Source organism: Nycticebus coucang, chromosome 19, assembly GCF_027406575.1.
Source record: "Nycticebus coucang isolate mNycCou1 chromosome 19, mNycCou1.pri, whole genome shotgun sequence".
Taxonomy (NCBI): Eukaryota; Metazoa; Chordata; class Mammalia; order Primates; family Lorisidae; genus Nycticebus; species Nycticebus coucang.
The window spans coordinates 3,091,224-3,119,117 of record NC_069798.1 but is presented as its reverse complement, the minus strand read 5'-3'; the positions used below and the strand labels follow the sequence as shown (position 1 = coordinate 3,119,117).

The 27,894-nt window shown below is 41.6% G+C and overlaps 1 protein-coding gene and 1 long non-coding RNA gene across 3 annotated transcripts in view; one reads left to right on the top strand and one right to left on the bottom strand.

Moving 5' to 3' along the window:
* Window positions 1-600: 600 nt before the first annotated feature.
* On the bottom strand, window positions 601-22,273 carry LOC128571602 (uncharacterized). The gene is made up of 3 exons (XR_008375935.1): window positions 21,018-22,273; window positions 8,451-8,621; window positions 601-806 (listed from the first exon to the last, which is right to left on the bottom strand). It is a non-coding gene; the product is annotated as an uncharacterized LOC128571602 (long non-coding RNA).
* VAPA (VAMP associated protein A) overlaps window positions 19,986-27,894 on the top strand; it is a 49,185-nt gene continuing 41,276 nt past the window's right edge. Inside the window, exon 1 of one of the 2 annotated variants that reach the window (XM_053571136.1) lies at window positions 19,986-20,381. In XM_053571136.1, coding sequence (XP_053427111.1) covers window positions 20,303-20,381 — 79 coding nt within the window. In that variant the 5' untranslated portion in view covers window positions 19,986-20,302. The remainder of the gene's footprint in view (window positions 20,382-27,894) is intronic. The other variant, XM_053571137.1, reaches the window with a different exon arrangement.

The following is a 27,894-nucleotide window of genomic DNA, read 5'->3' as shown; positions in this document are numbered from 1 at the left end:
AAATGCAAGTCCAGTGACTCATGGATCAATGTCTTTCACTGACCTTAGGAAGCTTTAGCAGGAAATCGCCAGTTAGCTAATGGTTCTTAGTTTAGAAAGGGGAGGTGAGGCTAGCTATTCCCCAGAGAAGGTTTTAAAGAAGACTTCCCTTAAAATTCAGCCGGTTAACATGGCTAGACTATTGTGCTTTGTCACATGATCAGAGGTGGCTAAATGACTGAAATCTGAGCAGCATCTTAGTGTAACATTAGTGGATTTCATGATTTCCCTGTGTTCACTCCCCTAATCAATTTGATCTCTTTCCGTGAACTTGAAATTACTTGTATGATAAAGATGCTTACTTTCAAGTAACCCCTGTTTGTTTTGGCAATCTAAGGTTTTTTTTAAGTATTTATAAATCCGGATTGTAATTCTACTTCATTTTGGCTTGCTGTTTTGATATTATATGTTAATATATGTGTCAGATATAAAAATGCTAAAAGAACTTTGAGAGTTTTATAAATTGGATACAATCATCATTCATCCTCTCAGCCCCACCTGTGCTACTTATTCTTTCCTTATATACTTAAAAAAAAGACCAAGATTTATGTGTAGCTCAGATGTTACACATGTTTATTATTGATATTCATGTTGAAGGCAGAAGGATCGGTGCATGTCAGAAAATTGAATGCACGTCAGTGAGTCCTTTCACAGAGCACAAACTGAGTGCAGTGACTATTTGGAGTTCAAGGCTGTCTTCTAGGAAAACTGTTTCCAGGAGTATATGAAGCTGTTAGGGCAGTGCAGTGATGGCTCAAGGTAGTCGCCTAAATAATTGAAGAGAAGAAGAGCAAGTAAAGTTTTAGCAAGAAAAAGTAGTTTAATGGTTTGGACAGAAAACTGAGCCCCCTCCTAACAACCTCAGGCATCATGGAGAGCTCAGTGTTGCGTTTTATACATAGCTTTTCAGGAGTGTCATCCGTTTTTCCCGTGTCCTGATCAACTCTGTTCTCATAACGTGTTCTCCTAACAATTTGTATCTTATCTGTCCACATCAGAAAGTCACGGGGACATTAATCAGTTCCCAAAATAACCAGCTCCCCCAAACAACCCACCTGCAAAGTATTGCACCTGTAAGGTTTTGATTAGACCCAGTCCCCATAACCTGACCCAAGCCAGTCCAAAATGGCCTAACTGGAGGCGCCTGTAGCTCAGTGGATAGGGTGCCACCCATATACACTGAGGCTGACAGATTTGAACCCAGTCTGGGCCAGCTAAACAACAGTGACAACTGCAATAACAACAAAAAATAGCTGGGCGTTATGGTGGGCACCTATACTCCCAGCTGCTAGGGAGGCTAGGGCAAAGGAATTGCTTAAGCCCAAGAGTTTGAGGTTGCTGTGAGCTGTGACACCACCGCACTCTACTGAGGGTGACATGGTGAGACTCTGCCTCATAAAATAAATAAATACACACATACATAAATAAATAAAATAAACAGAAAAAAACCCCAAAGAACAAAAATGGCCTAACTGTATCCACCATCCATCTTGCTCATGTCTAACTACCTACCTAACAAAACTGAAAACATCTCTATTTTGAATTAAAAATTAATACATTAATTTCTAATTTGGAGGATTCTTCTTAAATGTGAGATCTGAATAATTTTGGTTTTATTCTATTGGATGGAGATTAGACGGCTTGTCAGTAATCCACGCGAACCATGTCGGTATCTCCCCTTTCCAGGAGCAATAGGGGTTGAGCTGACCAGCAAATAAATGGGAAGTTCCTGAAGGTCCAGGGGCCAAGAGCGAGGTCTCTCTCATCTCAGGCCGCAGAGAAGCCGACGAAGCTGGAAATGAAGCTGTGAGGTTGAGACCCAAGAATCCAAGAGGGGACTGTAGAAGTTGCTAGAACCATAGGGGTTATCAGTGGGTATTAAAGTCAGAGTCTGGTTGATGGACATGGAGATTAGACGGGTGAGTGTGAGATGACATGGGGAAGGTGGGGAAGTGGAGGAGGCAGCCACCGGGGTCCACCACTGCTGAATGGGGCTGAGGAATGGCACAGAGGTGGGTCATCCTGGCTTCAGGGGTCCTGGTTGGACAAGATCTGCCTCTCTCCAAGTCTCAGCATCTGTGTGTCACCCTAGCAACACACTTGCTATTTCCTTTCTAAGTAGATCATTGGGCTACCTCACAAATCTAAAGTAGTATTGCTTGTGGAATTTCCAGAAATTGGATAGCTGTAACTAGATCATGCTTAACAATATCATTGTAAATTAGGTAACATGGTGGGTGGCCAAAATATCGATCTGAAATACAGGATATTTAATCCCTTAATAGAGTTTGCTGTTCCTTGATAAAAGACAAAACAAAGCTTATTAACAAGTGGGAAAAGACTGATTTGGGTCTGAGTCTGCCTTTGGCATACTTTGCTCTTCAACTTTTGATAATGTTCTATCCTATTATATAAAAAGAAAGATACCCAGAATTGTGTAGTAATCACTGTCAAATTTATGCATAATTTAGGTAGAACATTATTTCTCACTATATCTTATTTTTACAAGAGAATTAGAAATGAGGAACTAATTTTCACTTTATGTAAAAGAACCTGTTGATTGGATTTTTTGATATTTTTAACTATGAGTAGTTATGTCATATAGGCACTTCTTTTTTTTTTTGAAACAGAGTCACCGTTGGTAGAGTGCCGTGGTATTATCATAGCTCACTGCAAACTGAAACTCCTGGGCTCAAGTGATCCTCGTGCCTCAGTCTCCTAAGTAGCCGGGACTACAGGCACCCACCACAATGCCTGGCTATTTTTAGAGATGGGTTCTTGCTCTTGCTCAGGCTGGTTTTGAACCTGTAAACTCAAGCAATCCACCTCCTTGGCCTCCTAGAGTGCTAGGATTACAGGTGTGAGCCACCATGCCCAGCCCCAGGCACTTTATATTATTAAACTTCTGTGCCTTGTGTTCTTTGTCAGAGATAATGTCGACAAATTCTTGTACTAATGTGAAGATTGTTGTACCAACTGTAGTGGGCTGAATGGTAGTTCCAAAGATATCAGGTACTACTCCCAGAAACCTGTAAAGGTCATCTAACCTGGAGAAAGTGTCTTTGCAGATGTGATTAAGTAAAGATCTCTTGAGCTGAAGAGATAATATTGGATGATCTGGGCAATGCCCAAAGGCCATCACAAGTGAGAAACAAGAGAGGTAGGAAATTCAGCACTCACACGGAGAAGACAGTGTGAGGACAGAGGGCAGACATTGGGGTGTGACATGACCACCAGTCCAGGCACCCTGAGAGTGAAAAAATACATATCCATTGTTTTAAGCTACCCAGTTTGTGATAATTTGGTATAGTAGCCATTAAGGAACTAAGAAACCAGTGTATAAAATATTTGTGCAAAATGTGTGTAAATATAAAATAGCAATGATGGATCAGTGTTAAGATACACTTACGTGTAATTTGTTCTTGCACATGGAATAAGCATTTCTAGTGTGTTTTCTTCTTTTTCATAATGTCAAATCTTTTTTCCTTTTCACTTGTTTTAAATTGACAAATAATTATGTATATTATGGGGTACAATGAGATGATCTATGTACGCATTAAAAATGATTCAGTCAAGCTAATTAATGTATCTATCACCTTGACAACTGGTTTTTATGGTAAGAACTTAAACATTTATTCATTTAGCAAATTTTGAAATATGTAATACGTTATTATTAAATGTTGTCATGCAGTGCAACAGATCACTTAAAACTTACCCCTCTAGTGTAACTGAAATGTTATACCCTTTGGTCACCATCTTCCCTTCCCCCAGGTCTCCCTCCTTGCCAGCCCCTGGTAACCACCTCTCTGCTCTCTGTTTCTCTGAGATTGACTTTTTTAGATTCCATCATAGGTGAGATCATATAGTGTTTGTGTTTCTGGCCTGGCTTTTATTTCCCTTAACAAAAAGACCTCCAGTCCTATCCATGTTGTCACAAACGGCAGAATTTCTTTCTTTTATAAGGCTGTATAGTATTCCATTGTGTATACGTACGACGTTTGCTTTACTATTCATCTGTGGATGGACACCAAAGTTGCTTTTATGTCCTGGCTACTGTGAATAATGCTGAAATGCACATGGGAGTGCAGACATCCCTTCAATATATTGATTTCAATTATACTCCAGAAAAAAAAAAATGTGTATATATACAGTAGACCTTCTGTAAGTTGACCACCCAAAGGATTTTAACAAAGTGGTCCACATACAGAGGTGGTCAACATAAGGAAGTAGGGCTACTGTACTGATACGTACATGTGGTGCATGTCTGGTCTAAGAAATTAGGTCAGTTGAAGGAGGTGGTCAATGTAGGAAGTGATCAGCTATGCAGGGTCGACAGTATATTATTTTCTTGAAGTTTGTATTCTAAGACAAAAAATATATACAGTGTATAATATATATTATTTTCTTTGATGGTCTAAGGAGTTTGTATTCTGCCCAATTATGAGAATGTTTTTCGCACAAATATTTTAATTGCTTTCATTCATCATAGGATCTCGTAATATGGAAATGTTGGTTATTTTTTCATAATCTATAAACCATTGCATTAAAAACATGGTTGCTGCATATCACCTTGTATTTCTTTTCCCTTGGCTCTTATCCCAGCTTTCTAAACATATAGACTGGCCAAGACTGTGAAATGAATCTGAAAGATGGTCTATGAACACTGATTAACAAATTCACTGGAAGGGAAACAAAAGCTTCCGGAAAATAAGAAATTGCAAGGTGGTATTTGAGCAGAGGGTGTTCCTGGAGATCAAAGTGAGAGATAAGCTGGAATTTCATCTTAGGGTGGGCAAGAATGGAGCAGTGCTAGGTTGGGAGCAGTTGTGCAGTAGAAAGTCAATTTTCCTCACTCAGTTCTCAGACTTAAGCTGGTTTTCACATTTAGAACTCATTGAAGAGACAGCCAAGTCCCAGGAGGAAGGAAGCAGCCACACTGTGGTAAATAAATTCTGCCTCAGAGGGACCTCCACCCACTTACCTAGGTCACTGTACCCTGAGGAGAAGGGCATACCCAGACTTTCCAAGGACTGCGGGACACAGGGACGTAGTTGACATGGGTACCTGGAGATCTGAAGTGTTATCTTGTGTGTGTCCCTTCCCCACCTTGCCTTAGAGTCCTGGCTAAAGCCACATGCTTTACAAATTCATCTAGTGGTCACTTTCTTGGGCCTTGGCAGCTGAAATAACACCCTTGTCAGGCCCTTCTAACACCCTCGTTGGGCCTAACACCCCAGCTATCATACTGGGGCAGGCTAGCTAGGAGCTCTAAAACTGCACCTGTCCGCAGTGCCAAAATAGTAAATTAGAGCAATATTACACAACAGAGCTTAACTTTTCTATTAAAGCCCCAAAGATAGGGGGTGGTGGACCTCCTATGACACGTCCATTTGATTAGCCAGATGCAGGATGGTGGACTACCACGAGCTTAACCAAGCCGGAGCCCCACTGCAGCTGCTAACTAAAGGAGCATTTTTGCTAAAGCAGACTATTAAGGCTTCAGTTACATGTAGTGTGGCTCTTGATTTGGCAAATGTGTTCATTTCTATTCTGAAGAGAAACAGCTTGTATCTGTGTGGAATAGACAATGATAGTAATTTACTGTTTTGTCCAGGGCCTTGTGAACTTTGCCAACCTCTGTCATAATATAATATGAAGAAATCCAGACAGTCTGGACACCCTGCGGAACGAGACAATGATCCATGACACGGATGACATCATGCTGATTGGGCGACATCATGCTGATTGGGCAGGGCGAGCCAGAGGTGACCAGTCTACTGCACGTCTTGGTAGGATGGTGGAGATTGAGGGAACTGCCACTGTGGGAACATGTTTAGGGGTCTAGTGATCAGAGGTGTGCCGAGATACCTCCTCCAGATGAAAAAGTAAGTTCTTGCTCTGGCATCTCCTATGACAAAGGGCCTGGTAAGTAGGTCACCTGCGTCAGAAACTGCTGAGCAGGGCGGCGCCTGTGGCTCAAGGAATTGGGCGCTGGCCCCATATACGGGAGGTGGTGGGTTCAAACCCAGCCCCAGCCAAAAACTACAACAATAAAAAAAAAAAAGAAGAAAGTGCTGAGCAAAGACGGATGAGAAAAACAACAGGTGAAGGAAGGCAGCAATGGGGTTTCAGGTCTAAAGCTAGCCTGATTCTAAGCACTAGCACAGTCAGCAAGGTGTCCCCTCCCCTCCCTTTTCTCCCATTCTCAATGGTATCATTCTTTCCCCTCTGCTCCTACTCAACACCTGCAGGTGACCAAGCTCAGCTTCCCATTTACCCTTTGAAACAAATGAGCAGATATGTGTACATTTTCTCACATGACCAGATATACGTATTTGGGGGAGGGACTTATTCAATTAATAAATGTAGAAGGAAATCGGAAAGAAACAGAAAATCAGGCTTGGCGCCTGTAGCTCAGCGGCTAGGGCTCTAGCCACATACACCAGGGCTGGCAGGTTCCAACCTGGCCTGGGCCTGCAAAACAACAATGACAACTACAGCAAAAAAGTAGCTGGGTGTTGTGGCAGGCACCTGTAGTCACAGCTACTTGGGAGGCTGAGGCAAGAGAATAGCTTGAGCCCAAGACTTTGAGGTTGCTGTGAGCTGTGACACCACAGCACTCTACTGAGGGTAACATAGTGAGACTTTGTCTCAAAAAAAAAAAAAAGAAAGAAAGAAAGAAATAGACAATCACTCTTAGGTCAACATGTCAGTAGTAATTGCTAAGCAAGAGTCATTGATAGATGCTAAAATTAATGAGTAAAACTCTGATTAAAAACAGGGCACTTGCATAGTCTGGAAGTATCTTGCCACAACATATTTATTACTGAAGGAAAAGTAAGTAACTTTATGGTGGAGACGCTCGGCAGCTGCACCTGATCCACGCAGTTGCAGTCATCACGGAAGTACATCAGCACCATCACCCACCTCACAGGACACACCGTGGAGAACGTCACATCACCACTATGGTGTCCTGACCCCAAATGTATCACCTTAACCTAATTAGAAGAGAACCCGAGACAGATCCCAAAGACGGAGCCCTGTAGAAAACAGCTGACTGACGCCCTTCAAAAGCATCAGGACGTGAAAGAGACAAAACTAGGAGCTCTCACGGTTTGGAGGAGACTGAGAATAGCAGGGTGGGATCCCAGGCTGGATCCCAGACACGTGAAAGGATGTTACAGGGAACACTGGAGAAATTCCGGGAAGGTCTACAGATGAGTTTGCAATCCTGAATCAATGTCCTGTTCCTGTTTTTGGTAATTATTCAAAAATAATTATGGTTATGTAAGATTAATTTTAAGGGAAGCTGGATGAAGGGATTGGGGAACTCTCTAATTCCTTTTTACAACTCTGTGAAGTCTAAAATTATAGTTGACCCATGAACAAGGTGGAATTAGGGGCACTGACTTCCATGCAGGGGAAAATTCACCTGTAACTTTTGACTCCCTCCTACTTAACTCTAATAAACAGTGTAGTGTTGACTGAGAACCTTACTCATAACATAAACAGCCGAGTGGTGTATTTGGTATTGTATGTGCATTATTACTGATTCTTACAGTAAGGTAAGTGAGGGAAAAGCAAACGTTAAGAAAATTGCACAGAAGAGAAAATGTATTGACTATTAAGTAGAAGTGGATCATCATAAAGGCCTCCAACTTTGTCATCTTCATGTTGCATAGAATGAGGAGGAGCAGGCAGAGGAGGAGGGCTTGGTCTTGCTGTCTTGGGGTGGCAGAGGTAGAACAAAACTTGCATATAAGTGGCCTCATGCAGTTTAAACCTATGTTGTTCAAGAGTCAACTGTCTTTCAAAATAAAAATTAGAAGCCAATACATGTATGTTGAGCAGCTGCTAAATCTCAGGCCCTGTCGTAGATGCTCGCGGTGTAGCCGGGAATAGCATGAGGTCCCTGCTCTCCTGGGGTTTATATTAAGCTACTGACTATTTGTAATAAAGACAGTAAGAATATTATTCTTTATAGACTGATTCATTCTGACTTAAGGTTCACATAATTTACAGTGACACTCAGTGTCTGCTTCAATATTTCACAAAAGAGGGGACCAGACATTGTTTACGACATGGCCAAACAGTTTTGGAATTTATATACTCACTTCCAGAATTGCATGGTTACGAAATCTTCCTGGTGGACATAATCTGATTTCGGCTTCATGTTTCTCTTCTGAAATTGAACCATGCTAATAGACTGGTGCACAATCAACGGCATATTATCTGAATCACACTTTATATGTAACTACAGAATCTTAAAGAATGATTCATACACATTTAAATCTATGACTTGTATCTGAATCGTGATTTCATTCCCATCATTTAGCTTTATAATACTTCAAAGTCCATGATTCTATTGATCTTTGACTAGATTAAAAATAGAAATAATTAGTTGCCACTACCGTGTGCTCAGCTCGTTTGTCCCCATTTCGTATAATCAGCTTCCCTTCCTGGAGAGATCAGCCAAGGGCAATCCTGGTGGGGCCTGAGTTCATTTGACTTTGTCTTTTCTCCAGGATGGTCTGTCATTGGCAAATCAGTCCCTTAAAGGGAACTCAGAGGAGATAAACAATCTGAAAAAAAAAACAGGGAATGGGTGAATTTTTCAAGGGTTCAAGAATTTTTTCTTTTTAAAATAGTTTTTTAAATTTCAAGATATTACAGGGTACAAATATTTTCAGTTACATGGATCACTTTTGTAACGCTCCAGTCAGAGTGTGTCCGTCACCCAGGGTGTATTTATTGTACCCACTAGGTAGGTTTTTGCCCATCCCCTCCTCCCCCGTTCCCGTGTGATTTCCACTGACTTTTACTTCCCTCTGTGCACGTGTGTGCCCTGTGGTTAGTTCCGATTTAACATCCAGTACTTGTGTTTGTTTTTCCATTCTTTAGATACTTTGCCTATGATAATAGCCTCCGCTTGCATCCAAATTATTGCAAAAGGCATTAATTCATTCCTCCTCATGATGAGTAGTACTCCACGGTATATGTATCCAACATTTTATTAATCCACTCATGAAATGATGGGTGCTTGGTGATTCCACTTCTCTGCAACTGTAAATTGTGCTGCAGTAAACATTTGAGTTCAGCTGTCTTTTTGACATAATGACTTCTTTTTTTTGGTAAATATCCGGTAGTGGGATTGCTGGGTCAAATGTCACTTTCAGTTCTTTGAGGAATCTCCATCCTGTTTTCCATAGAGGCTATGGTAACTGGCAGTTCCATCAACAGTGTATAAGTGTTTCTCTGCATTCACGCCAGCATCTACTGTTTGGGGGCTTTCTAATAAAAGCCATTCTAGGCTCCGTGCCTGTAGCTCAGTGAGTAGGGTGCCAGCCACGTACACCGAGGTTGGCCGGTTTGGGCCGGGGCCAGGCCTGCTAAACAACAATGACAACTCCAATCCAAAAATAGCTGGGCATTGTGGTGGGTGCCTGTAGTCCCAGCAGCTACTTGGGAGGCTGAGGCAGGAGAATCACTTAAGCTCAAAGAATTAGAAGTTGCTGTGAGCTGTGATGCTACAGCACTCTACTGAGGGTGACATAGTCAAACACTGTCTCAAAAAAAAAAAAAAAAGCTATTCTAGCTTTTGTATCTGTAGGTAGGGGATATCATTGTGGTTTTAATTTGCGTTTCTGTGATGATTAGTGACATCAACTATTTTATCTTATGTTTATTGGTCATTAGTCTATTTTCTTTTGAAAACATTCTGTTTATGTGGTTTGCCCACTTTTTAATGGGGATGTTTGTTTTTTCTTGCTGATTTGCCTGTGTTCTTGGGTTCAAGAATTTTTATCGAGGGCCAGGTGTGGTGATGTACCCCTGTAATCCTAGCACTTTGGGAGGCCGAGGCGGGTGAATTGCCTGAGCTCATGTGTTCGAGACAAGCCTGAGCAAGAGTAAGACCCCGTCTCTAAAAATATCTGGGCGCTCTGGTGGGCATCTGTAGTCCCAGCTACTCGGGAGGCTGACACAAGTGAATTGCTTGAGTTCAAGAGTTTGAAGTTGCTGTGAGCTGTGACGCCACAGCATTCTACTGAGGGTGACAAAGTAAGACTCTGTCTCAAAAAAAAAAATTTTTTTTTTTTATCACATCTGAAAGGAAGTACAATCTTGTGAGCCACTGAGGCTGACACATTAAATCTTTCAGAGTTTTTAATTCCAAAGAAATGCCTCGATCTGAGGAAGAAGCTCAACAAATTCTTCACAAATGTCATGATGTGACCATGTGATTGCATTAAAGTTACATCTGTGTACTTGGTTTCAACCTCCTTCAAACATATCAGAAATTGGAACCAAATAAAGTACTAGAAACATTAACGTGGTAAATGCTTCCCCACCACATCATGCTATCGACTTGACTTTATATTTCATGCCACACACTTTCCACACAAAAGAGTGGGTTTGGGTTCCCTCCTGTTTTGGCTCCATGCTCCCACCTGCCTCTCCTTGAAGGTATTTCAGTGGTGGTGACTGAACTCATTGTCTCTATGTTGGCACTGAAACTTTTTAGGCTCTTTCCTGGCCCTGGTCAGGCCTCACTAGGTTGTGTATCTTCCTAACCATTGGATCACACTATCTCCACTTGGTTCCTAGGCCTAAACTGGTTTAGGGTCATAAGTATTTACTCATCTGGTACAATAAGAAAGTGATCCTCAAAATAGATTCACAGTCCTGCTTTTTAATGTAAATATTAAAGAACTTTCTTAATATGCTGATGAGATTGTAGTCTAGACTTATGCAACAGTGGTAGCATCAATTTTTTTTTTTTTTTTGAGACAGAGTCTCACTTGGTCACCCTTGATAGAGTGCTGTGGTGTCTTAGCTCACAGCTACCTCAAACTCTTTGGTTCAAACTCAGCCTCCAGAGTAGCTGGAGTTACAGGCACCTGCCACAATGCCCAGCTATTTTTAGAGATTGGGGTCTTGCTCTTGCTGGTCTCCTGAGCTCAAGCAATCCACACGCTTCGGCCTCCCAAGTGCTGGGATTATAGGCATGAGCCACTACACCTGGCCTGGTAGCATCAAATTAAAGTAATAGAGTTAAACAATTTATGTTAAAGAGAATTTCTTTGAAAATAACTATTTGTCAGACTGTGCCATTAAGTCACCAGTGCTAACAATCCACTTTTTGGAATGCCATTTTCTTCAGACACATTTATGATCCTATTTATCCCAAGCAACAGGGAAACAAACATTTATGTCTGCCCATAAATAATCAGTTATGAAGTAAATAACAGTAACACTTCCTGAGCACGTAGTAGTTCTGGGTATTGTGCTCAGATACTTAGTGGTATTATCTCATTTAATTTTCACAACAATCTTGTGGGGTAAAAGTTTTATTATCCCCAATGTAATGATAGAGTTGAACCAGAAGTGAGTGTGCCCTGGGCTGTTAGTGCCTAGGCTGTTGGTTAAAACCATTAAGATAAGTGAGACAAGAAGACCTATTGAGGAAGGAAGGAACCAACAAAGGCCTCTTACAGAATTAAATGATTAATCATTTGTGCTAAACAAAACAAAAGTTTTTGTTCTTTTATTGTGATTGACTATATGGTATAACATAAAACTTATCCTTTTAATCATTAAAATTTTAAATTTTAATTGTGGGAAAATACACATAACATAAAATTATCCATCTTAATCATTTTAAAGTATATAGTCCGGTAGTGTTAAGTACGTCACATTGCAACTAACCTCCAGAACTCTTTCATCTTGCAAAGCTAAAACTCTGTACATCAAGCAATTCCTCATTCCTCCCTCCCGTCACCCTGGCATCCAACATTCTACTTTCTGTCTCTATGATTTTTTTTTTTGAGATGGGGTCTCACTTTGTTGTCTAGTCTGGAATACAGTAGCCTGATCATAATTCCCTGTAACCTCAAATTCATGGGCTCAAGTAATTCTCTTGCCTCAGTTTCCCAAGTAGCTGACAACAGGTGCTTGCCACCACACCTGGCTAGTTTTAATTTTTTTTGTAGAGATGGAGTCTTGCTATTTTGACTGGGCTGGAGTTTCTGTGTAGTTGACTACTCTAGGTACCTTATATAAGTTGAATAATTCTTGTTCTTTTCTGATTGGCTTATTTCACTTAGCATAATGTCCTCAAGGTTCATCTGTGTTATAGCATGTGTCATAATTTTCTTTGTTTTTTTCTTTTTCTTTTTTTGGAGACATAGTCTTACTATGTCGCCTTTGGTAGAGTGCCATGGCATCACAGCCATAGCAACCTCAAAGTCTTGGGTTTAAGTGATTCTCGTGCCTCAACCTCCCAAGTAGCTGGGACTACAGGCACCTCCCATAACACCCAGCTATTTTTTTTGTTGTTGTTGTAGTTGTCATTATTGATTTTAGTTGGCCAGGGCTGGGTTTGAACCCACCAGCTTTGGTGCATGTGGCTGGCGCCCTATGCACTGAGCTACGGGCGCCACCCATAATTTTATTTCTTTTTAAGGCTGAATAGTATTTCATTGTATTTATATATCCCATTTTGTTTTCCCATTCACTCAATGATGGGTTGCTTCCACCTTTTGGATGCTATGAATAATGCTGCTATGAACATCAAATGATTTTGTTCTTAACAACAATATGAAAACCTGCAGGAAAGGAAATTAAATAATCTGGTATAAAATCTTAGAAAAGTAAATGTGTGTTAACAGGTATACGGGGATACAAAAAAATGTCATGATCTTGAGATGGTCAGATATCTTCTTTCTCAGCCATCCCATAGTTAATCATTCCTGATTCTATTCCTTTATAATTCTTTCCACTTGCTTCTCTTATGACACTTCACACATTAGCTTATGCTTGTTCAAGTCGATTTGGACCAGCAGCTTCTTTAGGACTTAATTCAGGTGCTTCCCCAAGCCTGGGCCGCAGAGCTTGGTCCCAAGTGTCATCCAAACTTGCAGTAAATACATACAAAAAGTCAATCCTTATTATAGTCAGAAAACTCTAGAAAATTATTATTATTATTATTATTTTTTATTGAGACAGAGTCTCAAGCTGTCACCCTGGGTAGACTGCCATGGTGTCATAGCTCACAGCAACCTCAAACTCCCGGGCTTAAGTGATTCTCTTGCCTCAGCCTCCCAAGTAGCTGGGACTACAGGTGCCCGGCCACATGCCCGGCTATAGAAAATTATCTTTTGTTTATGAAGTATCTTATTTAAAGAGACAACATTGGGTCGTGGGTTTAAATGTCTAACATTATGTTTCAGAGGAGATATGAATGTATAATAAATTATTTTTAGTCAACATTTGGTCGTGGATTTAAATATCTAATATATTTCAAAGGAGAAAACAAATTTTGTAAAATATCGTATACCAGTCATTTTTTTAAAAACTTAACTATTTGGCAAGCACAAGGCTAAGCACTTTATACACATTAGGTCATTTAGTTCTCATAAGCAATAATAAACGCAGGATGTATTATTGCCATCTGGTAGATGAAGACACGGCTAACTTCATGATAACACAGGGAAAAAGTGATGAAGCCTGGATTCCCTTCTGTCTGATGCCCAGACCTGCATGCGTGGCCCCACATCTCCTCCAGGTGTTGTTGTAGCCATTCCACAGCCAGGTAAGGTGTCAAAGTGAGGATTTCATGTCCATAGGCAGCATGTCCAAAAGAAACTTTTGGTTTCTTTTCGTTTAGTTTACTTTAAAAACAAAAGTATTGTGGGGTAAAAAACATAATTAGCTGCAGAGAATCTCTGGTTACTTCCAGGTGCTCTAATCTTTTTTTTGTTTTTTTGAGACAGAGCCTCAAGCTGTCGCCCTGGGTAGAGTGCTGTGGTGTCACAGCTCACAGCAACCTCCAACTCCTGAGCTCAAGCGATTCTCCTGCCTCCACCTCCCAAGTAGCTGGGACAACAGGCAGCTGCCACAATGCCCGGCTATTTTTTTTGGTTGCAGCTGTCATTGTTGTATGGTGGGTGTGGGCTGGATTCGAACCCACCAGCTCAGGTATATGTGGCTGGCGCCTTAGCAGCTTGAGCCACAAGCGCCTAGCCCAGGTGCTCTAATCTTTGAAATCTACAGAAGAAAAGTGAAATGAGCAAGAGAAAGTGGAATCCACAAACAGGGATAGATTCAATGCAATCATGGCCAACTCCTAGGGGCAGAACTATTGGCCCAAACAATTCAAAGATACTTATGTCTGTCTCTTCAGCAGGTGGAGTGGGTGTGATATTCAGCACTTGGTGAGGATGGGAGAGACGGACACTTTATACATTCCTGGTAAGAGGTGTATCTCACTTTTCTAAGATTTTATACCCAAGATTTTATACAACCCTTTGGATAAACATTGAACGGTATGCATTAAAATAGGAAATATCTTTGATTAAACAGTCCCACCACTGGGACTCTCCCTGTGGAAATAAAAGCATCGTATGGTAAAGAATGTGTGTAAGGATATTTACTGCAGTGCTATTTGTTGTGATAAAAGCCCACATCAGTCCACATGTTCATCAATAAGAAAACAAATGGTTCCACAGTAAGGTAACCTATTCTGTGGCTTCAACTGTTCAAAGATTGAGTTAGATCTTGCTCAGATATCTATAACATAGGTGACTAAAGCAATTGCACAGTAATGTGTTAGAATCCTTATAAAACAACAGCAACTAGCTTTGTGTTTACAAGTATGAGTAAAGTTGGGAAATGATCTACAACCCAATGGTTAACACTGGTTCACCTAAATGGGGTGGAATTGGGAGATGGAGGAGGACTTTTCATGACGCCCATTATATTGTGTGACCTGTTAGAGTAAGCACATATAAAGGATTAACAGAGAAAACACATATCCTTAAAATTATTTTTTGCAAAGAAAGATTATTAATCTTATAGCTTTCATTGCTATAAGAAATCATACAAAGAAATGGCCCCAGGATAAATTTTGTCCTAACTCTTCTTTTCCTAGCCTTGATTTTATATGGTGATGCCTTAGGGTGCCTTGCTCGTGTAAGTCAGATAAATATGCTACAAAAAGCGCCACCAACAGGCCCACGTTTACATAGGCGTTGCATCCCCTTGAGCCTGCCTGACCCAGTACACACATATTTCAGCTAATTGGCACTCTCTATCGTATTCATTGTTTTAGAAAGAACTCTCTCTGTCTCTTTTGGGTTCCTTTTCTACCCTCAGCACCTCTGTCACTGCCAGGTGAGTGTTTTCCAATCCTGGCCTTATGGGTCAAGTCTGCAGGTGTCTACACTGTTGACCTCCTTGATCCATTGTTGGCTTTCCTGACACCTCACTCTTCATACTGTTCTGATATTACGACCAGGAAGTGACATAATAAAGGGGATTAATTGCTCTAAAGTTTTCGGGAGGGCTGGAGGAGCAAGCCCCAGGCTAGGCTCTCCAGAAAGGACTCTCAGGACAAGACTGAACTGCCCCACACGGCAGCCACCCCCCCCACCTCCCCTCCCCCCGAGGATGCACTGGAACTGGTGACTTTGAGACACACCCCTTACTTTTGATCCAAGGATTAGGACGCTGGTCAGAGTCTCTAGTGTCACTGCTTCTGCTGACTGTGCCACAACTAACTGGCTCTTGGTATTCAGGAAGCTGAGGAAATCCCTCAAATCTCCTGCCTTCTGCTGAAAACAGCCGGAAGGGACAGAATGATATCCCCTGTCTCACTTCGAATTTTAAATATCACGTGAGTGTATCTCACTAGGTGATCTATTTCATGAACAGAAGGTGTTGACTCTGGCAATGGAGGAAGGCATCTAGGAAGGAAGGTGGGATGGGGCTGCCTGAGACATCCACAGTACTAAACACATCCTCCCGGTTTTCCTAGTTCCCCTCCTACCTCTCTGGGTACTCCAAAGAGATATTTAGAAGTTGTAGTTCCCCAAGAATTAGTACAAGGCTTTGGTTATTTCTCTATCTGTATTAGGTAGTTTCATCCATGCCCATGACTTCAATCACCATGTATGCTTAAGACTCCAGGGTTCAGTTTTCAGCCTGGAGTTGCTCCTTCTGAGCTCAACTTCTAGTGCTTATTCTTATTCCCCCAGGAATCTTACCTCAAATTGGCCTTATGATCTTCCCTTCCTGGCACCCTGAATCTGGTCTTCCCTCATGTTCTCTCTCTGCATGAACTGGCATCATCATTCATGCACTTGCACATCCACCTGAAGAAGGAGAGCTATCGTCCACCATCTCACTCTCCCTTACCACCCCTATCTAATCAGGACTTGATTGGTTACTGATACTACTGCCCAAATAGCTCTCAAATCCATCCATATTTTTCTCTAACTCCACTGAATCTATCCTAGTCCGACGTAGCAGCCTCTGCAATGCCAGCCTCTGTAATGCTATCTTCTTCCTGTGATTATACCAGATACCAATGATGTCAACAGCTCTCCTCATATGTCCTCCTAACCCCTCTAATCCAATCTCCACATTGTAATCCAGAGACCCTTTAAAGATCCTTCCTATAATTCCATTTTTAGAACTCTTGGATGGTTTCCCCTTTCTTATGAAAAAGACTCAAATCCTTAACATGGCTCAAAACAATCTACAGAACCCAGATTTTCAGTTTCCTCCCCTGCAACTCACTAACCACTTTCTTTACTCCAGCAAATTGACCTTTCTTCAGCAATTTGGGACAAGCCATGCTCTTGTCAGTCCAGACTTTACACACGATGTTCCCTTTGCCTGGAATATCCAGGTGTCCTTTAAAATTTACTTCTTTCTACTCCTTAAAGGAGATCATCTCCAAACACTCAACTCATTTCCTTCTGGTCATGGTTGCAGTGCCCTAGACTTCTCATTCCTAATGCTTACCACAATTCAAATAAAATAATTGGATAATTACTGATTTAATATTTGTCCCTTTTGCTTGCACATAAGCCTATAAGGGCCGGGACCATGTCTCTTGGCTCACTGATAACCACCAGTACTTGCCACAGTGCTGGGCATACAGCAGTGACTTCACATTTAACATTATAGCAGCATTAGAACAGGCAGTATTCTAAGCTCGTCATATGTAGTAACTCATTTAGAACTTGTAACAAACCTAGGATGTAGGTATTATTATTATTCTCATTTTACTATGTAGGACAGGTACAGAAAGGTGATGTAAGTTGCTGAGACTACTTAGTACAAAATTGGTCTTGAATTCATCAGCTGAGATCCAAAGCCCATACTTTTACTGAATACAATTACCTCAATATTTATTGAAACATGTCTATTTCAGTGCTTATTGAATTAAATTACTCAGAGAATCGCTCATAATCAATGTCATAGTTACAGAGCACTTCCATTGTAAAGTTTGACATGTTTAACTATGGAGAAGTGCTTTGATATCATCTGTACTTGAAACTTGTTTTTCTTTTTAATTTTTGCCAACCTCATAAGAGATAACCTGTCCAAATCTGAATGCTATTGGTGATTCAAATAGGTTGAAATAATATTCAAGGCCTTTATACCTTTTAGACTCATGAAAATTTGGTAGCTTTCTGTGCTGCATTAATCAATCCCCAAACAGCAAACAGAATGAACATTAAGTCCTGTGTTCATCATTCCTAGCTTAATAAACAATAGATTAAGTCAATTACATTTTAAGTTGTTATCTGTATTACTGTGGGTTGTCATTTCACTGTGGCATTGGGAAGGCTAGAAATTCACAGAATGGAAAAGTGGGCAGCTTCCCCTTCCACACTTTAGCTCTATTTCCGACATGGGATGCAGTCATATGTTTAACAATGAAAGTAACACTTGCCAACTCTTATAAAGTTGTTCTGAGTAGGGTGTGAGGATGTTTGTAAAGTTCTTTGTACTGCCAGAAGAAAGGTACTAATAAATACCAAAGAGCAAACCAGTTCAATAGTGCACGATTTGATGATCCAGGAGGATTCTGAGTCATTATTAATGCAACGCCCTAAAACAGTAATGGGGGATTAATCTTAAATTTCGTATATAGTTAGAATACCAGACATTTAAATGCTTATATTTTAAGACTATACCTATATGATTTTTGAAGCACCACTGAGAAGAGGAAAACAGTTAATTCTAATGATAGATGATTCAAATGGGCAGAGGATGCTTAATGATGTCAACTGGGAAACTGGAATACATCAAGGTCAGGTGTCCCATTAAACTTCTGGCCACCATTGCCTCATAAGAGAGTGACTGGGTACTTCGTCCACATGCTATCCTGCTAATTGGCTGTCTGCACCCTGGGGATTCCCAAATGATTTCTGGTAAGAGAAGTATCCATCCGGCTGTGGCCTTGCCAGTTCAGCCAAGGCCAGCTTGCCCATGGAAAAGAGAGCTTAGGCAAAAAATCAAAAACAAAAACAAAAACAAAAACATCCCCCCAAACAAAAACCTCAAAACACAGGAGTTCATGAGGGCTTTTAGGGTTGTCAGGTCCCAATTAAACATATGCGGGACACTATCTTGTGGATCCTCAATTTCAACCTTAAAAAAACCCAAAACCTTTAAGTTCCCTTTTATAAAATCTTTTGTGTTCTCTTTTAATAATAATTGATATTACAAAATAAATTTGTGAATAAAAATAGAAGAAAAGGTAAAGTTAGACCATGCCTGTCAAACTATTTAAGCACTCACAATCCTCCCAGGTTCTTCACTGCGAAAATACATTCCTCCCGTGTGGCACAGTCTTCTGTGAATGCTAGATTAGCTATTCTGGACAGCTATTCCTGGACGGGTTCTGATGTCTGGATTGCACATGAAAACTTAAACTTTGTGCCTATATCTAGACTGGATTGATTGATGCAGCACAGAAAGCTACCAAATTTTCATGAGTTTAAAAGGTACAAAGGCCTTGAATATTATTTCAACCTATTTGAATCACCAATAGCATTTGCATTTGTCTCGTTTGTTTTCTAGACAATTTGTGCTGTTCCATGGCAGTAGCATCAATATGTCCTTTGTTTCCTGGTGCTTCCTAGGGATTTAAATTCAAGCAGTATCATAAAAGACAATAAAAGTTTATTTACAACGCCTTTGTTACATTTGACGTTCCCGTCGCCGACTATCCTGGCAATCTGTTGAAGATTTGTCAGCAACTTTCCTGCTGGGATTTTTCTCATTTGGTTCATTTTACTACAGGCTATCGTTAAGTGATGCAGTGGAATTCGTTTCTAATATATGAACGCGACAACGGTTCGGTTTGTGTCTATCATTAACCAAGACTGAAGAATAGACTGCAGCAACCATTCTGCAGATTCTTTTATTTCTATGTTGTGCCTTGTTAGACTTCCCCTACGACGCATTTGCTTCTCAAACGAGACGTGTTTCCTCATCTGATTTTGCATCACTAGAGAGAATTCAGGAAGCAGGAGAGGTTGGTCCGACGGAGGCTTCAGCTCTACCAACACCGGAAGGGGCAGAATTACAAAACAAACTGCCAAATCCTTGCCTGTTTTCCACAGCGGTGATTTTATATTTCTAACATGGAGACCTCAGGTCAGACTTCAAGTATTCTCCCTTTCTATAGCTCAAAAGAGAGTTCTCTGGCAGCCAAAATGAGTCTTCAGCGGACCCCACCCCACTCACTAGCTTCCAACGGACCTCATTCTCGTTCCCGCCCACAAACAGCCACCACTACAGTTCCCAGCAAGCACCGCGCGGGGCCGCAAAGGACTAGGCTCCCGGAGGAAGCCCCGCCCCTGGAGAGCATTCTGGGAGTTGTAGTGACCAGGCTCTTCCTTATTCTTTCCTTCCTTCTGAAAGACGGTGATGCACCACCACGGCAGCTTGTCTATTTTCGCACTCAGAGCGCAACGTGACAAAGAATTGACCTTCTTGCCCTGCGTTGCGCACCGTGTAGGTCCTAGCACTTTGCTCCGCCCCCTATCCACACCCGTTCCCTTGACAGCTGTGTTGTGCTAGGAGCCGCGGGGAGGCCGGGAGTGCGCAGGCGCGCCAGTTTGACGCCGCGCCCGGCAGGCCTGGAGGGCGGGACCAGCGCGAGGGTCTCCCGGCCGCTGGGGCGCGCACGTAAATACGTAGAAGCCGTCACGTGGGGCGCGGAGGATTGCAGTGCGCGTGGCCGCGGCGGCTGGTGTGGGGTTGAGTCAGTTGTGAGACTGGGAGCTGCAGACCCAGCGGGCGGCCCACCGAGCCGGTGACACAGAGGCAGGCGTGGAGGCTCGGGAGACGTGAGCCTGGCCCCGTTCTAGAGCTCGGCCGAGCCGGTGCCGCCGCCGTCCCCCCCACTCCCAGCCACCAAACCGCCGCCGCGGGCGCGCCCCCGCTCAGCGCTGTCTCTCCGATGGCGTCCGCCTCCGGGGCCATGGCCAAGCACGAGCAGATCCTGGTCCTCGATCCGCCCACAGATCTCAAATTCAAAGGTAGGCAGGACGAGGACACCTTCGTGGGGCGAGCGCAGGACTCGAGGGCTGGCGAGCGGGCGGCGGGTACCGAGGGCACGTCGGTGGCCCTGGTCCGGGGCAGTGTTCCCCTCCCCCACGCCCCGGCTTTTTCCATTTCCCGGCGTCTCCCTCTCCGCCTCTGCTCAGCCGGCCTGCCCCTGGCTCTGGCCCGCTCCCTTCCTCTCCTGCCCGCGCCTCGGTGCGCGCGCCGGCCCGAGCGAGGCAAAGGGGAGCCGGGACCTGGCGCCGCGGCCGCCGCCATCTTGCGGTCCCGCGGGGGCGCCTCCCGGGAGTCCGGCCCGCGGTCCCGCCCGCGCCGCCGTCCGCCCGGGTAGTGTCCTTGGCCCCACGGGGCCGACGACACGCTCCGGGACGGCGTGGGTGGGTGGTGACCTGGGAGCGTGCGCTCGGGTCTGCGGCGGAGAGGGGTCCAGAGGTGGCGCAGGCTGCGTCCCTCGCCGGCCCGCTACTGTCCATGGCGGGACGAGGCGAGGGCGCGGCGCGGCGGTCCCTGGACCCGGTTGGAAGTGAGAACCACCCCTCAGCCGCCCTCTTGCTCGCAGGAGAGCTGGGTGGAGCCGGCTCTCGGTCTTGGTGGAGGGTGTTGCTCCTTACCTTTTCACCGAGTTCGTAATTCTGCTGTCAGGTATATGGAGAGTTGGGGGGTGGGTGGCGTCGAGGTGTCGGGTTATGCTGGCGGAGCCCCAGGCGCGTGCGGGCTGGAGAGCTATGCGTCAGCGCGGCGTGGATAGTTGTAGGTTAATAGTAGTAGGTCTTTTCTGTTCTTCTGATAGATTTCACTTGGCGTCCGTGTACGGGCAGACCTCTTGTTTAGCCCTTTAGTTTTAGCTCTTTTGCTGAGGAGTCATTAGTATTTTCACTTTTGCCTTTACGTTTGCAGTTTCCCAACAAGCCCTGAGAAGGCTGAGAAGGGGTCACCCAGCTCTGCATCTCCACTGACTTATTTTATGGTACTGCATGTAATAAATTTTTAGTCTGACTTTGTGGTTCTTGAAGAATCCCAGGGGCTATTGGGTCTGTTTGCTTTTCAATATGTAGGGTACTTTAGGGAAGAAAGTTTAAACTTTTATTTTTTAGTATTTCCTAAATTGAGGAATACTGAAATAGTGTGAAGATCCAAATAGAAAGCAAGTTCATTCTTAAAGTATAAAGTGCATCCCCTTTATTGTATTTCAGTTTCAGTAGCTACAGTGGGAACAGTTTTTGTGAGGTGTGTGTATAGCAGTGTGTATAGTGTGCTAAAAGAAAAAATTAAATCTTTTATTACTGGGAGCGGTTGAGTCCAAAAGAAAAACAACTACATTGTTTTCCGTAGGAAAAACCGTAACTTTAGGAATTAAAAAAAAAAAATCTTGGCGTTATGAGAGTAATATTTCATAATTTTTTTGCAAGATTTTTAGTGCATTTACTAAATATTTTTGAATGGGAATATAAGCGAGCTGATTGTTAGGTAAGGATTTGGATTTGAGAGGACTCCAAGAAATATTTTGAGGTGCACTGAGTGCATTTTATCGCATAGTTTATTCGTGTTGCCTGATTTTACACAGTTTGAACTGGGGGAAAATAACCTTTGAGAAATCATGAAATTACCTAACACAAGTAGCCATTCTCTTAAGCTGAAAAAAATTAATACAAATCTTGTAATGTATGGCTTTTTAGAGTTTTGTATTTACCTTTTGACAGGATAAATTTACAGAGAAAATTTCCTCTACTGGATAATCAGAGAAATTGCCATTAGAGGTTTAGATGCCTTTAAATTCAGTATTAGGCCAGGAAATGTCTACAGAGTTTGAAGATTCCTCCATAGGGGAAGTTGTAATGTTGTTAATAGTAAGATTAATAATAATGGAGAAGAGGTTTTTTTTTTTTTTTTTTTTTGAGACAGAGTCTCACTATGTCACCCTGGGTAGAGTGCTGTGGGGTTGCTCACAGCAACCTCAAACTCTTGGGCTTAAGCGATTCTCTTGCCTCAGCCTCCCAAGTAGGTGAGACTATAGGCGCCCACCACAGTGCCCAGCTATTTTTTGGTTGTAGTTACTGTTTGGCAGGCCTGACCTGGATTTGAACCCTCCAGCTCAGGTGTATGTGGCTGGCGCCCTAGCCACCTAGCTACAGGCGCCAAGCCAATGGAGAAGGTTTTTATAAAAGAACCAAAACTACACAGTTACTTGCCCATATATTTCACTTATTTTAGGTATCGAAGAATTATAGCTATTATTATAGAATAGGTTCTTCTGTTACCAGGGAAAATAATGAAGAACTCTGAGCCTTGTGAGGGAGACAGAAGAGGCATACAAATAGTATTAAGAGACAACAGTGTCTGAGGAAAGAAGGCCTCCTCCTGTTCCCCCACCCCACACACCCATTTAGGAAGCCTTCAAGCCTTGTTTTTAATTTCAGGAGTGGTTGGGGCAAAGGGAGTGGTTGAGTAAACAACTGATTGGAGATGATGCCTGGTACTTTAGTGTCCAGCAGTAGTTTGTAGCGTGCCTCTGTTTAAAGGTGCAGGTATGGAGAGGATTAGGAGAAGGATGAAGTAAGTGGTGACATTTGGGGTTTGATTTCTTCATCCTGAATGTTAACTCAAAGGGAAATACTAGTTTGGTTTCATGGAAACCTCTTATGTATAAACTTGAAGCTCAATACTGAGACTCCTTTAGAATCTGCAGTCTACTTGTGATTAGTTTGATATTAAAAAAAATCATTTAACTGACTTGTCCTAAATCACTCAGACTTTTAGTTTAAATGAAGTTCTGTTAAAACATAATTTTGCAGAATTCTTTGTCATCTTCTAATAGGTTAATTTTTTTTTTTTTTTTTTGATTCTACCTTTGACTAAGATGGTTTCTCCAGGAGTGACTGATGAAATCATTCTGAGATTGGATGGTTTTTCTTTATACACCTACAGCTTATATACATTTTGTGCATATTTTTGAGATGAATTATCAGCACTTTGCACGATTTTCAAGGATTTAACCAGTTCAGTACATTTTCTATATACCTCTAGTTTATTAAAAAAATTTAGTGTTTTATGCAGTTAATATACAAAAGCGTTTTTATGATGTAACGAGTTATGAAATATTTCTTTCATTGTGTTAGTAAAGAAAAAGAGGTAGGTAATTCTTTTCATATTACATTGTTTAAATCCCAGCAGTAATTTGACCTAGATTTCAGATTCAAAATTTGGTACTTTATGTGAAAAACTTTTTTGTCTTTACAATTCTTACATTATAAAATTTCTTCCTTTATATTATACAACATTTTATTTTTCCTACCTATTAGCAGGTTTGGAGGAAAGATTGAAGAAGAGAGTTAAGAAAATGCTAAAATAAATTCTGAATATATTCTTCTCAATGATCAAGGAGAGAAGAAAGTAAACCAAAATCATTCTGTTGAAGGTGGCTCATAACAGTAATAAATCAATAAAGAAAATTAAGCTGAGGGACCAGGAGCCTGTGGTGTCAGCATCATCATTAAGAAGAGAAGTAGCATTAAGACTACTTCTCCTCTTGCTGGATATTTAGCTTATTTTTGGTCTTTCCAGTCAGATAACTTCTGTTTCATTGTGGCTCTACCAACCGCCTGGGGTAATAACCCCCCTACCCCTGACTTACCTAAAACATAAATGTCATTTTATTGCTTCATCCCTTAAAAGCGTTCACAGGGTCAAAGTATTTTTTTCATTTTGACTGTGGCATACAATCCTTTTTATGATTGCTGCCTTCTGTCTCTTCTTGTAACACCTTTCATCTGCATGCAGGTACACTTTCTTTCCTGAGAAAGAAAAATCCTTCTTATATCCATCCAGCTTTCTTTTTGTTCCTCTGTTTTTGCTGCTGGCTAAGGTGAAATCCCTTATGACTCATACTTAGACCATATTCCATCAGATATTTTCCCTCATGTTTTCAACCACTGGCTTCTTCCTTTTTAACATACAGATACACTATAGTCTTTCATTTTATTAACAAGTAAGCAAAAAAAAAAAACAAAAAAAACCAACAACAGTAAAACTCCTCCTGGCCCTCAATTCCTGCTGGTGCATTTCCCTCCCTGTCCTTCATATCCTTTGCATTCAGACGACTTGAAAAAATAGCCCGTTTCATTGTCCCTGCAGTTCCTTACCTTGTGTTCACTGGTCTGCTGGGTCCTCTTTGCGTCCTGATGGCCGCCTGCATTGATCATTTCCAGTTTTATCTCACTTGGCCACTTTCTGGCACTTGACATTATGACAGTTCTCTTTAAAAACTCCGTTCTTTGGACTTCCTTGTCTTCTTCTTTGCTCCCTTTCTTGTTTCATTTATGGCCTTCTTTTTCTTAAATGCTAATGTTTCTGGTATTCTGATTTGATTTCATTTTTACCTTTGTGAACTTCCTTCAGTCTCATCCTTTAAAGCACCTCACGGCACACTGGAGGCACACTTGAACGTATAGTTAAACTTCCACGGCACATTTAAATGATGTTGATTAAAAGAAGAGTAAAAAAAAAGAAAAGAATGTACTTTTCTTTGAACTTTTTTCAAAAGTAATGTTTAAAAACTTTCGTGGCACACCCAAGCTCCTCTCAAGAGTGCAGGGGTAAATCCCTGTGTAGAGGGCTGCTCTCCGTCTCCTGCACTCTGTCTGCGTGTGTGTGCTGCACACCTGAAGCGGCGTTTTAATAATAAAACAATCCTTCTTTACAGTCAGGAGCCACATGCACTAAAATAACTTCATTACTATTTGGATTTGAGTGTTATGTAGACTGTCTCAAACTCAACATACCTCAAATGGTTGTTTTACTATTCAAGCCTACTTTTCTTCCCATACTTACTTTTAGTGACATTATGGTTCCTCATACCAGAAACACTCTTAACATCAAATAATTAAAATCCCTTGCTGAGATTCCTGAAGCAGAGACAAAATAAAATCTTTCTACTTTCGAGATAATCTCTTGACTCTTATCCCTTTTAATGCATCTCTATTTCAAATTTCATTTATCTTTAAAATGCATTTAATTGGGAATCTTGCTAGTTAATATACTTAGGTTAGTTGAAGTCTGCTCTGTCAAGTATGATGAATAAGTATCGGAACTACATTTGTGAACAAAACAATCCTTTTCATGGGGCAATTCTAATGGGATAATCAGAAGAATGAAATCTAGCTATGAAGAGGTATGTAGTGCTATGAGGATGTAAGATAGAGAACTTTGGCTGGTTCTGAGAATGAGCAGAAGTTATTCAGGTGAAGAGGAAAGGAAAATTCATATTTTAAGATCTTGTGGCAAAAGAGGGTGGGAAACAGTTAAAAGACTAAAAGAGGTCAGTGCGGCAGTAATGGAAAGAGCCAAGATGAGTGTAATGCTGGTTTGGTAGGTCAGGTTAGGAGTTTGTTTTCTTCTAAGCCACTGAAAGGCTCTGTGTGTGTGCGCGTGTGCGTGTCTCGGGGGAGGGTGTGTGTTTGGGGTCTGGGGGGCAGGGGGCAGAAAAGGTAGAGGGCATAGAGAAACATAATATTTGCATTAAAAAATAACTCTGATAGCAGTGTATAAAATAAGAGGAGAGAGATGAATTAGGTAGCTGCAGCAGTCCTGACAAGCAGTGACCATTTGGACTGAAATGACCTTGGAGGTGATGAAAAGTTAAAAGGGCAAACCAGTGAGGCTTGATGGTCTATTATATATGCACTGAGAGAAAATGGTATTAGGTGTTAGGGATGTTGCTGAGATTTCTGCTTACATAACTGGGGGAGATGGTGGTCCTATTCATTGGACTAAGAAAGTGGATATCTGGATGAGGGTTAAGTGTTTTATTTGAGGGTGTGTGGGAGAGAAGCAGGGGGAAGAGCCTCATCTTTCTAGCTTGGTAGATAGGTTTAGGTTCTTTCAAGATATTAACGAGGAGGTGCCAAGTAGGCGTTTGGTTATATGGTTGTGTTGCTCAAGGGGAGGTCTGGGTTTTGGATAAGTGCCTTTATTCAAATGATTATATTTGGTTTTCTTCTCTGCATCCTTTTTTATTTAGTGTCAGCTCTTCAGCCTGTCTTCACACTGCTGCTAGAACCACCCTATAAAAAAAGGCAAATCTTCCTTGCTTAAAGAACCTGAAATGTTTTCCCATATTATGTACTTGAAAAAGTCCAAAAGTCACTGCTTTACCTCTGCAACCTCAAAGCTTACTCTTTCCTACCTATAGCTTTGGCTGTATGAAACCAATTCCCCAAACTCTCCAAGCCTTTGCACAACTTTGCACGTGTTCTGCTAGGAATAGTGGTCCTCCCTCGTTTAAGAACCACTTCCTCCTGTGAAGTCTTTAAAAGTCTACCTAGGTTGGTCCCTGCTTCCTTCATGCTTGTGCTTATCTGTAATAACAGCACTTACTACATTGTGTCTGTATCTGTACACACACACTTTTCTGTCTCCTTTTACTGTGAATTACTTGAGAATAATAAATAATAAAGAACACTTGTTTCTTTTATCTTTGTATCCATACTTAATAAGTGACATCATAGAGTGATTGCCCAATACATGTTGATTGTATTAATAAGACTTAGGTAATTTCTTCTGTAATTTCCATTTTTTAGTCTTGGATTTCTTCTGAATTGGATCTTTCATCTGCCTTTGCAGATAATTGTGTTTTCAAAATTTTGGAGTTCCAGAAAGGTGGTAGGAGGGTATTTTGTAAAGGGCTAACTAACCACCTAGGTAGATGGTTTCATCTTTGTGCTTCACCTTCTTTTCATTTGTAAAGTGGGAGGTAGGACTAGTTGATTTCTTGGGTGTCGTGGCTCTAAAGCAGTGGTTCTCAACCTTAGTAATGCCGCAACCCACAGGTTGAGAACCGCTGCTGTAAAAGTTTGTGTGACTATTTATGGCAATTTGAGTACGAAAAGAAAATGCCATTTTTCTGTGAAGTGAAATATAAAGAACTGGGAAAACCTGACTGATTTTTAGGTCTTCAGAGTTTGGTATTAGATTTCTAGATATGCTCATCTTTCATAGCTGCTACTTTGTATTCTCAGACCTACATCTCCCATTGTCTCCCATTGTCCCCCAGGTACCTTTTTTTTTTTTGAATTTTCTTTAAGGCCCTTCTTTACCCTGCAGAGATGGTCTGTGATTAGAGCTTGTTGTTTTCTCACAGGCACTTGGTGACCACTTTGTTTCTTGTTGCCTTTGTATTTCACTTTGACCATGCAGTGAAACCTTCACTTGTCTTTCAGAGGTAGGAGATAATGTAGGATGGATCTTAACTTTTTTTCAGTCATGAAGAAGTTGTTTTGGAAGAAAAACATATATTTGTTTGTCTCAGTGTTTTTAAAAGGAATCTTGGTTAGCATAAGGTTTGATCCGTAGATGCCTGAGTTTGCATTTCTAACCCAGAAAAGGGACATTTTCTTTGCATAATCATGATAATCATTATCATTAACAGTAATTCTTTAGTATCATCTAATATTTAGTCTGTGGAAATGTCGCCACTTGCATTCCTTTGTTTTT